The following is a 15,347-nucleotide window of genomic DNA, read 5'->3' on the forward strand; positions in this document are numbered from 1 at the left end:
AGCTTGAAACTAGCAACCTCAAAACGGTGTTTAGCTGCTAACGCTAGCTTTCGGGGCACAGGGTGAATCACTATTTCTACACCACTAACAAGGGCTCAAAATAGCACCACACTCAGACGGTAGCATAATGAGGGTCCCTACATGTAAACCGAAGCATTTAGAACTTTGTAAGTGTACAGATGGTTTATTACAAAAATAGATTATAAAGACATTAGCGTTAATGTTTACATGCGGCCACCATCTTGGATAACAGTAGGGTTGGGCATCGAGAACCGATTCCTACTTGGAATCGTTTCAAAAATTACAATTCCATTGGAATCATTTCTTTATTGGAATTGTTTGGAATCGTTCGGAGGATTTGGTTTCAAATCTGATCATGGATTCCAAATTTAACATGCGCAAGTTTTGGTTTCCGTAGCGGCCAGGCCCTTATCGTGTTGCAGCCTTGGAGCACAGTCAGCGGTGCTCTAGTGTGGCTTTATTTTACGTTGAAAAATCCCCGTCAAACTGCAACCCACCTTTGAATCAAAATAAAACGTTCCTCTTATTTGTGAAATAAGCATGTGACCCGTTTCAACTCCACCACTCAAAGAATTGGAATCGAGAATTGATAAGAACTGAAATCTAAAGGAAGAATCGGAATTGGAATCAGAATCATTAATATCCAAACGATGCCCCAACTCTAGATAACAGTCATGACCAGTCGAATCACGAACGCCATGTTGGAGCTACGTTACTGGTTACTGGTTGCACGGCGTTCGGCGCTTATGGGAATAGCAGCGCTGCCTCACACCTCTCATCCTCACACGCCTCTAAGAAGTGGTGGCAGGGTGTTAATTGAAACAACAATCACACTTTAGCAATAGGCACACCTAAGTAACTAATTAGAGCACATATTCGAAATATATAGTAAAAAGATAATATAATAGTTTCAATAAATAAATGAATAATCACACTGCTTTGTCCTTTGTGTGTGTGTGTGTGTGTGTGTGTGTGTGTGTGTGTGTGTGTGTGTGATTGGGGTGTGTGTGCGCGAGCAGTAGCTCCCTAAACAGGAAGCAGTCTCGACGGCGCGATGACAAGCTGCTCCCCCCGCTCCTGTCCCCCCTCTCTGACGAGCCCCCTCGTAAACGAACCTGTGACAGCAGTTCCTCCCTCAGCCAGGACGCCGCCACCGCCCCCGGGATGCTTCCCTGTTCGGCCTCTTCCTCTTCCACTTCCTCTTCCTCTTCCTCACACAGACACAGGAGAGGGGAAGGCAAGGCGTCATCACGTGCGAGAAACGGCAGTGTAAGTGTTACATGTCACCATTTACATGAGCGAACGTGTCCTTATTAAAATAATACACCGCGTTTTCAAGAGATAGGCCTTCTGGACTTACACTTTAAATGATGACAACTTGGTAGATTTTTGGCTCTAGTGCTTCTTTGTCCAGAATTAATAGGATGCACCATGTCGGAGTCAGAGTAGGCTAGTGGCATTTTCTTCTTGCAAAATTGAGTTTCTCACTTGACACTGACACTGTTCCAAAAATAACTCGAGTTAATGACTTGCCATACTTAAAAAGTAAGAATCTACAGCATGACACATCTCCGCCTATGTGAGTCATATTTCCTTACCTGCAATTTCAGGAGTTTTAAGAGCCAAAGGCACTAAAATAAGTGTTTTGTTCAGAGGTTTAAGAAGTTTTCAGATCCTTTTACTTGAGGGAAAGTAGCAATGCTACAGTATAAAAAAGACTGTTACAATAAAAGCCAGTCCATTTCAAATTTAAGTATTTGTATTAAAAAAATGACTAAAAGTACTAAAAGTAAAAGTACTCATTATTCAGAATAGCCCATTTCAGAATCATATATATTATATATTCCGGGATTATAAGTAGTGGTGGCATTTATGTGTTAATCAATCAACATTAGTTATTAGATATATTGACTTATACAGATCTAAATCTGCAAAGTAACTATTAAAGGTCCCATGGCATAAAAATGTCACTTCATGAGGTTTTTTAACATTAACATGCGTTCCCCCAGCCTGCCTATGGTCCCCCAGTGGCTAGAAATAGTGATAGGTGTAAACCGAGACCTGGGTATCCTGTCGCTTCTCGTTGCGTCACACCTAACCCGCCTCAAAACCAACGCTGATTGGCCCGGTCGTTTGGCGAACGGCTCCAAATTTTCTCTATCTCAAGATGTCAGACTGATCTGCGAGTGGAAAACTGGAGCTTGCGAGATCAGGACGGTCTCACGAGGCTAACTTATAGCTAGGGTTGGATATCGTTTGGATTTTTACGATTCCGATGCTGAACCGGTACTTTTAAAACGATTCCGATTCCTAAACCGATTCTTGAAAAACTGAAAAAGTGTAACATGTTTACTAGCGATCAGTGAATGGTTAATATGCTTTTATGTCCGTTTTGGTGAGCCCAGAGGTAAAATATTGTATTAATTTTAAAAGTAGCCTACATTTACGGTAGCTAGCTAACGGTAGACTACAGAGAAAGTGTGATATTTTTACGTCCGTTTCGGAGCGACAGAGGGAAAATATTTCAGTCGACACATTAGGCGGAACCGAAATGAGTAACCAGAATTTGCATTCTAATCCGGTCCGATTCCTACTGGTTGCGTTTCGGTACCCAACCCTACTTATAACGGTGACTGCAAGACTGTTCATTCAACTGGCAAAGTGAATCCGTCACCGTGAATGAGAAGCCAACAATAATCAGCTGGTTGATGAAAGCATCCCATTGCAGTACTACTATAACCGTGGATTTAATGCATTCTCTATTTCAGGAAGTGGATACCCACGGCGAGAAGCCGAGCGGAGATGGTTACCATGCCAACGGGCAGTCAGATTCAGAGGCGTGGTCGGAACCTGCCGAACCTCGCAGGCCAAGACTCTCATTTAGCGACACGTATGTAGAAATACTATTTATATAATTCACACCAGTGTGCACAATTACACACCTAAGTTTACTGCGATAGATTCTTAGTTGATGCTTGTGATGTCTGTTAGCAGAATGATGTATAAATAAAAATTTTTATCTAATGAATATTGTTGTTAATAAGACTTTGCAGTCTGTACGCAAACTTATTTTTATTATTTCCATCAAGAAGTAATACATATACCAGTATACTGTGTAATTTCATAATTGCAATCAGAGTACAACTCCTACTAGTAACAGTATTCCTCTACTCCACCGGATCTTAAACCACACTCATGCATTCTCATAATCATACTTTTACATACCCACCTCCCCAACCACACACTCTCCATGCTTCCACTCATCCACATATACCATTAATTCCCACTCATCCACATTTATCTTTCGCATTTTTGACACACAAACCCAAACACACACCAACACACAGTTTGGCACACAAACCCAACCACCCACACACACACACCCACACCCACCCGCCCACACACACACACTTGGTTTCCAGCTCTCAGTCACCTAGTACCTAGTGCTTATTTCTTGTATTTTTGATTTTCATTCATTGCAATTTTAGAAGTATTGCGATTGTATTGTATTGAGTATTGCGATTTTCTTTTCCTTCTTTAACAAAAACTAAAGTTGAATAATACACTTCTAGAGACAACATATCATGAGACATTTCTAAAAACAAATTGTTTTCTAAGAAGAGTGCACATCACAGTCGGTCAGTCAGTGGGACATTTATCTCATTAGTGAAGAAGTACATAACTTGGATCTTCTGCATTTTCTGCTTTCGCTCTGTTTTGCTTGAAACGGATAGTCGCCGTCGGCGGTACCGTATAAGCAGAAAATATTTAGTTGAATCATTGGTAAAAAATAAATAAGAAATATTAGTTCTAGGGAAAAGAATCGATTTTAAAAATCGTCGCAAAAAAGAATCACGATACACACGATTTTTTTTTTCCACCCCTACTATAAATGTTGTGTCTTGTTTTTGCCTCAGAAGACTTATCAGTCCTTATCAGTTTTTTTGTGATTGTTGTGGGCAAAAATCCTTGATTATGCGGAACGTTTTCTTAAAAAATGCGATGGAATATGCAGGATATTTATGCAATTTTATGCGATGAAATTGCGGGAACTTGCAAAAACTGCGGTTTGATGAAAAAGAGAAAAAAAACTGATTCCCCCCAACACCCTGCTTTTTGATGATGTTCACGTCGCGAAATTACGTCACTTCATAACGTTCCCATGGCAACAGGGAAAAATGGCTGCTCTGGTGTGAAGTAAACGCAACATTTTTCAACTCTTTGTAAAGATAAAAGACTTTTTTGTAACGAAAATGCGGGGATTATGAAATCACGCAAGGCCCGCATATTTTGCGTGGAAATCTGAAATTTATGCGGCGAAAGTGCGACGTGTTTGAAAAAATGCGGCCCCCGCATGAATATGCAGACTTTGGCTGATTATGTATTGAGTAATGCAATCGCATAATTGCGTTTTTCTGGAGGGACTGACTTATGTTAACTATGCTCTATGAGTTTTCGCTCTGAGATAACTAAATACATTCAATTAAGACCAAGCAGAGTTTTCGTTATTCAACAAAGGTTTACTTTTACTTTACTGTAAACTCAGTGTCTTCTTTGCATTTTTCATGGAGGCCGACTAGACTGATTTTGACAGATGGGTTGCTTTATGGCACAAAATGAGACTGCTTTATGGCACAAAACAGAGGGAGGGCACCGCTCCCCCCATGTAAACCTGGGTAGCTCACCTGGTAGAGCGCGCGCCCATATACAGAGGCTCAGTCCTCGACGCAGCGGCCACGGGTTAGGTTCCGACCTGCGGCCCTTTGCTGCATGTCATCCCCCCTCTCGCTCCCCTTTCATGTCCAAGATGTCCTGTCAAAAATAAAGGCCTGAAAATGCCAACTAAATAATCTTTAAAAAAAAAAATGGGTGAGTGAATGAAAAGCTTGACAGCTCTACTACTAGCAATACCACTGGACTAATTATTTCCACCACGATCGTATGTTTATTGGAAGGCATTCTAGAGGTCCACACCAGTCCAGAATTTTGTTCCCAATCCACAATTGATTGGAAAACCTGGCCAAAGCTGAGATCCATTTTATTTTTAAACACACGATCCCGAAAGGGCCCCGAGGATAATTGGACCTGATCTGTCGACCCCAACAGACCCTGACACAGAGAGGACCCCGACGCTGACAGCTACGTGACGCTCCACTAATTAACAAGCAGCTGCGGTCCAAGAGAATAGCGATACATGCCACTTTCCCCCCTGAACTTTACACTTCACGCTGCCACCAGACCTGTGCAGCTAGTCTAGACTGCTGCTGCACATCTGGTGTTCAACCTCCCCAAGTTATCCTACACTACTCATCTTCTCCATTCACCACGCTGGCTCCAGGTTAGGACTGTTTCTGCTGATGAGGTTTGGCGAATTTGGATTTGCCTTGTCCAAGCAAGGCTGCCTTTTTGCTCTTTTTATTTACTTTCTTAGTCATTTTTTTGCTTGTAATGCTCTTTCTTTGACTGAGCATGCTTCTTTCTGTCATGCTCAGTCATTTGGTTCTTCGGAGCCCCATTTGGCCAAATGTTTAGTTTCATCTTCAATTTCCCTCCTTCGCTCGTCCGCTCAATTTTAATTTTCCTTCAGTGCAACGTCTGGGTTTTCTCCGATCAACTTTTAACAGGTCCAATCAGCGAGTTCTGGTCAATATGCCCTTTACACAACAAAACCAGCCGCATGCAGACACATGCATGATGCATGCACGCACACACACACACACACACACACACACACACACACACACATTGCGTCACACAGTTTCACTTTGATCACTTGTATTGCACCATCAACAAATAAGAATAAATAAGAATAAAAACAAGACATTGACACACGGATCTGAGACTGGCCACAATATAACGGGACCATACCTAACCCAATTAGACTGATTATAGCTAGGACTCAGTCAGACTCAGATCCTCATGCAAGAGGATTAGGGCTGCATGTGAAAACATGTATTTGAGTTCTGAGTTCAAAGTCAGAATTCTGACAGATATAAAAGTTTTTACATGTGGCCCTCATCCTCTTCTGTAGATTGGGTTGGGTTAAGGAAACTACTACAAGTTTATTGAAGGGTAGCCCCTTGAGATAAACCAACTCATTTTCAAGGGGGTCCAACTAGGAACCAACTAGACCCATGAAGACCTCGAACGCATTCTCATGTCTTACAATAACTTATTTCAAAGCAACTCCTCTGATTTGAGAGAGGATAGCCATCATCATGCTGCATATTAGATGATTTAAAACAACACACTAATGGGACAAATGGTGGCCTGTTAGTGTGTTGCAGGTGGGGGGAATATCTGTAACTACCTCACCACTGGCTGAGTTGTGTTGAAAACCTGGAACGATGATATATCTTGTTACTTATTTGTCCCAAAGGGTTCCTGCATTATTCATGACACATGTTTTGTTGTTTTACTAAGGTTGCACTATGCCCGAGGTATGTATATCTAAGTAGGCTACTGTGTATAACTCACTGCAAGCTACTCGTAGCCGCTGATTATGCAAATCACTCTGCGCGGTTATTTTTAGTTTTTGCTAAACGACGTGTGTGCAAACATGCCATTTATGTTCTTTTTCCTTTGTTCCCAGAGTCCACAGCGCAGACTACTACATGCAGGAGGCCAAGAGACTGAAGCACAAGGCTGACGCTTTGGTAAGATTTCCACAACTCTTTCTGCAATCACTGAAAGACACAGGTTACACACACACACACACACACACACACAAACACACACATACACACACATACACACACTAGGGTTGGGTATCATTAAGAAAAATATGCCCAATACCGGTTACTGAACAATACTTTTTTCAATACCATTTTTTTAAATCCATTTTAAAGGTCCCATGGCATGATAATTTCACTTTATGAGGTTTTTTAACATTAATATTCGTTCCCGCAGCCTGCCTATGGCCCCCCAGTGGCTAGAAATGGTGATAGGTGTAAACCGAGCCCTGGGTATCCTGCTCTGCCTTTGAGAAAATGAAAGCTCAGATGGGCCGATCTGGAATCTTCTCCTTATGAGGTCATAAGGAGCAAGATTACCTCCCCTTTCTCTGCTTTGCCCGCCCAGAGAATTTGGCCCACCCATGAGAGAGAGAGACATTATGGTTTTCAAACCAGCAAAGTGGCAGTTGGACAAGGACACTTTTTTTTAACTTTTTATAGGCTAATGTTAACAGGCAGGCAATGGATTTCACCCTTGGAAAATGTATGAAATTGAACATGTTTGAAAATATTGGTTGGCAAATCTTTTTAAAACATTTTTTAAACAAGAAAATTATGTTGATTTAAGACTAGACAATAAACTGGCTATATACTGTATATACAATCCATTTACTTATGTGATGCACACTGTAGTCCAGCCTCTCAAAATGCATATGATTGGTTAAAAGAAATGCCAATAAACCAGAGCACGTTTTTCTCCCATCCTGGATTGCTGTGTGGACTAGTCAGACCCTCCTCGGCAGCGCTGTGGAGGAAGGTCCGGCAAAGCTACATGCTTATTGGCTCACTTGACGCTGACTCGGCTTCTAACTAGGACTAAAAAAGCGTCAGCACATTACCCCAGTGATCAAACCTCAAGTGTGATTTTAAGATTGTATTGCTTGTTTTGAAGATTTTAAATTGGTTGGCGCATTCTTATTTATCAGAGCTTTAACAGATGTTTACACTCCTGTCAAAGCACTGAGGTCGTCCAATCAGATGCTTCTTGATGTTCCCAGATCCAGGTTAAAAAATAAAGGTGGCCGAGCTTTTTCAGTTTACCTATTAAAACCCACTTCTTCTTCGTTGGCTTTCAATTCGCGTTCAGTTTTGACAGCTTCTCTACTGTTTATTTTGAATTTTTTGTGTGTATTTTATTCATTTTGTTTTTGAGCTAGTTGCACTTTGGTCAACTATGGTTGTTTTTGCATGTGCTATATAAATAAAATTAAACTTGAAAAGATTGAACTTGATAAGATTTACTTATTGGAATTTGGAATTGAATGACATGGGCATTTCGGTTGGTGCCTAAAAGTATCGAATTTTGGTACCCAGCCCTATTACACACACACACACACACACACACACACACACACACACACACATTAACACCTCCATGCTCGGGCATATACACGAGGCAAAGAGAAGACAGACACACAGATAGCAAGAAAATAATTTTAACCCACACAATGTTACAATCTACAGGCTAGATGTGTGTGTGTGTGTGTGTGTGTGTGTGTGTGTGTGTGTGTGTATCATTGCTCATGTGTGCACACAGCCATTCTCCAAAGAATGAAAATCTATTTCATATCAAGTACTGTACTGTATAATTTGTATTATTTATTGCACCATTTGTCTCCAAGGGAACATCGCATTCAAGGACTGATGATGTCTGCAAGATTATACAATATCAAAAGAATTATCTGATCCCCTCCCGAGCAATGAAATGAGATTTATTTAACTTGTTATTTATCTTGTGTTTCCGCGTTTTTTTTTCCTTGCCTTTATCTGGGGATTTGCATCTAAGCGGGAGATTATTCAAAGAGACGGCCGCGCGTCTGCCACAATGCCGTTAAGACATTGCTTCTTCTGTCTCTGTCTCATTCATGTCTTCTCTCGCTCTGTCTCTCCTCTGCTGCGTTCCATTTTTCTCATTGTCACATTTCGGCTGTTTCTCCGTCGCTCATGTGTCTGCCTTTCTGTTTGCGTTCTTCCTCTCTATCTGCAGATGGACAAATTTGGGAAAGCGGTGAACTACGCCGACGGCGCCCTCTCCTTCATAGAGTGTGGAAATGCTATGGAGCGAGATCCGCTGGAGGCCAAATCACCGTATACCATGTACTCTGAGACTGTGGAGCTAATCAGGTACTGGATGGATGGATGGATGGATGGATGGATGGATGGATGGATGAGATGCTCTGTAGGAGCGCCTGTCTCTTTATTCCCTCCTCGATTGGCCAGCATTCTTCCTGGAAACTCTGGAGCCTCCACTCCGTGTTTCACTAATGGAAGCTGGAGCTACTGCAACGGAGTAAATAGCAGGACTTTGTGCCGTGACAAATCACCAATAAAGGCTTCTAAACCAAACGCTACACAACAGGACAGGTCCCGGCTAGCCTGACAAGCCAGACCCACATCAAGTTTGCGATAAAACTGGTCACATTTGATTAGCATGAAAACATATCCCAGAGAACGGTCGACTCGGTACCCATGTGTTATTAACCTCTAGGTTCATTTTGCGCCAGATTTGTCCTTTAACATGCTTATTTAAAAACTCCTTTATGTTTACAAATGATTTTTAGTAATGACTACTAATGTAAACTTGATTTGTCTACTGCATCAACCTACTGCCCCTGATTAATACAACTTAACATATTAAGTTTAACCTTGTGTAAAAACTTAAAGGTGTAAGGCAACTTGGTTTCCACCCAAATTTCTAGTAAAGTCAACTAATTTCGGGGAAAAAATATATCACGAACAGCTGGTTTTTGTAATGCCTGATATGGGTGCAGCACCTTTGTAGTTTAACTGGTCAGTTGAACAGGGGGAATAAATGGTGTTGTCTCTCTGTCTATAGCTGTCTAATTTACAGGCAACTAAAGTCTACAAAAGTGGAGAAGGTAAATGAATATTTAAGGTAGCTCAAATTATTCTCTGTCATTTTTACAGTCATAAAGATTTTGGCAGTTCTTTTGAGGAAAGTTCTCTGGAAATCACCAACTGTGACTCTCTACCCAGATATGCAGCTATTATATTCTGTAATTCTTTCCCAAATAAATGAGTGGGTACTTACTGTGTACTGTCTCAGCACATTTCCCTATAATTGCTTCCAAATCATATGTGGAAAATTACACCTCTCTTATCATCCTAACCTTACTGACCTGTAGATTTCGACTATTAGCCGTAATAATATTCTGCGGTTGCATGTGTTCACCTCTCTGCCCACAGAAAATGACTAATCAAAACTTTAAAAACTAAACCCTAATTAGCATGAAGCTCTGGACTCTCCAACATGGATTTTTTTATTTTTTTTTATCTTTGTTGTCTAAAGAATCACAGACTTGCAGGGCTGCTAATGAGCGTAGTTCAACTAGTGTTGCATTCCAGGATCACTGCTGTTCTCCAGCCTTTCAGAACTGCCAGTGTGTGTGGAGTCACTAAGTGTGACTTTAAAGAGAGCAACGTGAGAATAACAAATGACTTGCTTCCTTTGAAAGCAGGCAGGTTGACAGCAGGGTGCTGTTAGTGGGAGAGAATCCTTTAACTGAAGGACTCAGGTTCAAGCCCTGCTTGTCTGCACTCATCCATCCTGCTGAAGTGTCCTCGAGCAAGACGCCGAGTGGTCCCCCAGCTGCAGGGCTGCGGATCTGCCACTCCGGCCTTTCACCTCCCTGAGGAGGGAGCAGAAGAAAGGACAAGACTTTTTTTTTTCCTACGGAGATCAATGAAGTATAGAGGTGTTACTGCTCTCCCTTGATTCACCTGTCACTGCTGAATTTCATGTTGACTGATTAAGCACCTCGCTGGTCTCGCATTGCCAAAAAATCTCCACAGTGTTGCGGAGGAGGGTCTGGCAACAGGAGCATACACTCCTAGATAGGAGGGAAAAAAGCATTGCTTTAAACCAATCTCAGTTGTCTTGGGAAGGAACTTGTTTTGGTGGAACATTTGCACCCTGCAAAAAAAATAAAAAAATGCCACATACGATATCGAATGACGTTAACTGTTCACAAAATACAGTAATGTGAGCTATTTAAATTAGCTGGATACATGGTTACAACGTAATTTGCTCTTACCAGTGTATCATGTGTATTTTGTCCATAGCAAATCCCAGCCAATCAGTCCCAAAACGTCCCAGTTAGAGAGGAAATGCAGTAAACATATTCTTTGTAAATCTTTACAATCATTCCCCAAATGTGTGGCACGATCCAAATTCAGTTCAATTCAATGTTATTTATGGTATCAAAGCATCACAAGAGTTATCTCAAGACACTTTACATATAGAGTAGGTCTAGACCACACTCTATAATTTACAAAGACCAAACAATTCCAGTAATTCCCCCAAGAGCAAGCATTTAGTGTGACAGTGGAGAGGAAAAACTCCCTTTCAGGGAGAAACCTGGGTGGTGAGGAAAACTTCCTTTAAGGGAGAAACCTGGGACAGACCCAGGCTCTTGGTAGGCGGTGTCTGACGGTGCCAGTTGGGGGTGTGATGAACAGTGGCGATAATAGTCACAATAAAGATAATGGAACAGTGACTAGAAATAGTAGTTGTAGTAGTTCATGGCATAGCAGGGCACTGGAGGGCGTTACAGGGTGTAGCAGGGCACAGCAGAGCATAGCAGGGCTCAGAGGTTCCGGTTAATGTTGTTCAATCTGACCGGAGTTTAAAGTTAACAAAAAGAAAGCAGAAAGTGAGGGTTACACCCAGAGGCACCAGAACTATCCCGTAAATCAGTGATTTTCAACCACTGTGTCGCGGCCGTGAGAGATCGTCTTGTGTGCCGTGGGAAATTATCAGATTTTACTTAATTGGTCCAACAAATTTTTTTATTGAGTTACTGCAAATAATTTGCCTTTGTTGCGCATCTGTGCCTATAATATGATGACTGGCAGATAAATTAAATACTATTCTGTGTCAGTAGGTGGCAGTATAGCGCACTAATGACCTTGTTGATTTAGCACAATAGAATTACTGCTACCTGGTGGCAGTGACATGATGTAAGCAGTAGGGCCGAGATCATTGATGTAAGCCTGCAACATCGATTGATACATTTAAAAAAACGATGTGTCATATTGTAACATTTTTGGTTGGTGGTGTGCCGCGGGATTTTTTGAATGTAAAAGATGTGCCGTGGCTCAAAAAAAGTTGAAAAACACTGCCGTAAATGAACCGTGGTCGATATATACTACCACCTCGTTAAGCAATGGCACTGGATCACTAGGGGCAGGAGAAAACAGCTGCCCCCTACGGCATTGTTTGAAATACCTCGTCAGTAACCAAAGGATGCACGGTCAGATAAAGCTGACCTGTAGCTTGTCTTACCTAAGGGCACTTCAGCAAGGTGGATGCTGGCTGTCTGAAGAAAATGAATCACTAACTGCCGTAACTGTTTTACATTCTGTTCAGAAAGAGCAGGTCCTTGAACAATTTTAACCTTGATTTTGTAATTAGAATGAAGCCTTGAGTGTCCATGTCTTGGCTATAATGAGAGAAATGAAGTGTGTTTACGTTTCACGCACATAAACCAGTGAAAATGTCAGCACATGAGTAATGAGCGTCTCTCCTCTGCAGGTATGCCATGAGGTTGAAGAACTTCACCAGCCATTCAGCCTCCATCGCTGAGAAGAAGCTAGCTGTGTTGTGGTATGATTCTCTTTTATCTGTGTGTGTGTGTGTGTGTGTGTGCGTGTGTTTGTGTGTGTGTGTGTGTGTTCTTGTTTAACTATATTCGTGGGGTCCAAAAACAGGGAGTCCAGTATACTTGTGGGGTCCCGTTATCTGTGTGTGTGTGTGTGTGTGTGTTCGTTCTTGTTTAACTATATTTGTGGGGTCCAAAAACATGGAGTCCAGTATACCTGTGGGGTCCCGACAGCTTTGTGGGGCCAAAAATCCCTTTAAACAACTTTAAAGGGCTGTTTGAGGGTTAAGACTTGGTTTTAGGATAAGGGATAGAATTAGGTTATGGTTATTGTTAGGGTGAGGGTTAAGGTTAGGCATTCAGTTGTGATGGTTAAGTTTAGGGTAAGGGGCTAGGGAATGCATTTTGTCAATGACAGGTCCCCACAAAGATAGTGCCACAAACCTGTGTGTGTGTGTGTGTGTGTGTGTGTGTGTGTGTGTGTGTGTGTGTGTGTGTGTGTGTGTGTGTGTGTGTGTGTGTGTGTGTGTGTGTGTGTGTGTGTGTGTGTGTGCGACCAGGATATTAGAAACACTGTGGTCATGAGATTCCTATGTTTTGACCAGGTCTCCAAAATGTCTCTTACTATTTAGTTTTCTTTGTGTTTAACTATTCAGTTAATTGTTAAATAATGTTTTTTGGTTGCAATGTCTCTCAGTGCTTGGGACTGTTGCATGTCATTAATTACATTTTCTCTCCCCACCCCTTGTCTGTAAACTGCCTTCTATACACTGCCATTCAAATTCTGATGCAGAGACACCGAAACCTTTATTTACTCTTGGCCTACAAATATGCAAATTTAAACAATGTTCCGAGTTGGATTCAGAAAACCCTTATAACTGCACAAACCTAATCGTAAATTGCCCGTTTCAACCTTCTGAATTCCCCATTTTCGGGAATAGCTGTTGCATGAGACGTTGTCATTAGTATGGACCCGGCTTCAATTCCTGCTGTCTAAAATTAGTAGTAGCGTTAGTGGTTGTATTATGGGATCAGAGCAGTGCCGCACCGTTACAAAAGAGGGAATGATTTGAAGTCGGATGCTAAAAAATTAAACATCTTGCAAAGAGGTCCATGACTTAGATGGCAGGCCAAGATCTTATAGTCACAGAGATGGAAAAGAGAATATTATAGGCTTACTGTAGTTTATTGTCGGGCACTGTTGGGTGCAACATCAGTGACAGCGACCCACATAAAGACTGCGAAGCAGCTGTTGGAGTGAGAAACTCAAAATTAGTTTGGATAAAGGCACTATAATTATTGTTGTAAAGTCAAACCCAAGTGGAGACAATCTGTACGTAACTTGTACGACAGTCCTGCAACACCGACCTAAAGAAATTTCCTTTCCTTTCTATGTAGCCTGTTTATGTAATTAATTATAAACACATTTATGATGCGTTATAATGTGCTCATAGTGCTCCATAAGTATAGTTATAGGCACTCATGAATATTCATTATGCTATTATAATAAGGCCAAACGATTTGGGCAATTGCAATTTTTCTGCCAGATATTGTGATTACGATTCGATTTGCGATTATTACTTTTTAAAGTTTAGCTAAAGTTCAATTATCACTGTGTAACAGATAAAACATGTCAAGGAGCATTATAACATGAGACACCATCAAAACTCTATATTCTTATGCAAGGATGAAAAAGTGGATGGGAAATGCCAGCATTAAGTGTTTTTCTTTTAATAAACATGGAATGTTAAACAGTGAAACAGAACATTTATCACAAAAGCTAAAGTTATAATAATAACAAACAATTCCGGTAAAATATATATTTTCCTGTAAACTGATATTTCTGATATGCCTCGGTTCAATAGCAGCATCTACATATTGCACTTCTACCATCATGTTAATTGAAGTTATACAAATAAATGAAAAATCCACTGAAAATAGGACATTTCTGTAAATAATCTGTGATATGTGATACAATTATTCCAGCATTTATTTTATGAAAAAACAGTAAATATAATAATAAAAAGAGGAATAAAAAATGTTAAACCAAATGTTACACCAAACATTCAACTAAATATTGCACATTCGATTAACAGTGTTGGGCAAGTTACTTCCAAAATGTAATACATTATAGATTACTAGTTACTGTCATTTGAGAGTAATTAGTTATATTACAATATTACTGTCTCTGAATTGTAATGCGTTACACTACTTTTGGATTACTTTTGAGTTACTTTCACCAAAACAACAGCGGAAGTTTGACTTGGCAGCTAGCTTGTGAATTTCACCACCGGATCAATAAAGTGTCCTCTTTATCCACTTTAATGCATCATAGATTATTCATAATATTTTGTACAATTAATATGAATATGCAAAGTAACTAAAGCTATACAAATAGAGATGTAAAGAGTACAATAAGCAAGTAGGAGAAAATGAAAATACTCAATTAAAAGTACCTTACAGTTGTATTGAAGTACAGCATAGTTTCTTTCCACGGCTGATAAAATGTAATGGTATTTACGACATGTTTCTATCAGTCAGCAGCTCGGACACATCGCTGTCCACGCTGACGTACCGTCACCTGTTGGGACAACGATGTTGTCGTACCGTCTCTGGTTCTGGCTCTGACCACGGGAACCACCAGTTATTACGGGAATAACTCGTGGTTAACGTAATAACTCCTGAAAATAATGTCCATCTCGCAAATGTATCTGTCTCTGCAGTCATCTCAGCCATTGAACACAGTAACAGGAAATAATACAAACGGCTTCTTTTTTTTCGCGGTGTTGGTGAATTCTTAAAAAAACATAACACCACTAAATGTTGTGTTTAAATGTGTTGTAACTCGCGTTACTGAGATTGTAACGGGTATAATATTACAAAAATGTAATTAGTAAAAAATTATAACACATTAAAAAGCATTTCATAATGACTTATAGTGAATATAATTCACTATAATTTTGCGTATCGA

At 40.7% G+C, this 15,347-nt stretch overlaps 1 protein-coding gene across 1 annotated transcript in view; it reads left to right on the plus strand.

The window, feature by feature from the left end:
* The window catches only part of aff2 (AF4/FMR2 family, member 2), a 153,665-nt gene that overhangs the window by 128,351 nt on the left and 9,967 nt on the right, over window positions 1-15,347 (plus strand). The window contains exons 16-20 of the mRNA XM_028588832.1: window positions 1,041-1,290; window positions 2,790-2,911; window positions 6,614-6,677; window positions 8,743-8,879; window positions 12,310-12,381. Of these exons, the coding sequence (XP_028444633.1) occupies window positions 1,041-1,290; window positions 2,790-2,911; window positions 6,614-6,677; window positions 8,743-8,879; window positions 12,310-12,381 (645 nt within the window). The remainder of the gene's footprint in view (window positions 1-1,040; window positions 1,291-2,789; window positions 2,912-6,613; window positions 6,678-8,742; window positions 8,880-12,309; window positions 12,382-15,347) is intronic.

The sequence above is a fragment of the Perca flavescens genome, chromosome 10 (genome assembly GCF_004354835.1).
Source record: "Perca flavescens isolate YP-PL-M2 chromosome 10, PFLA_1.0, whole genome shotgun sequence".
NCBI classification, from domain to species: domain Eukaryota; kingdom Metazoa; phylum Chordata; class Actinopteri; order Perciformes; family Percidae; genus Perca; species Perca flavescens.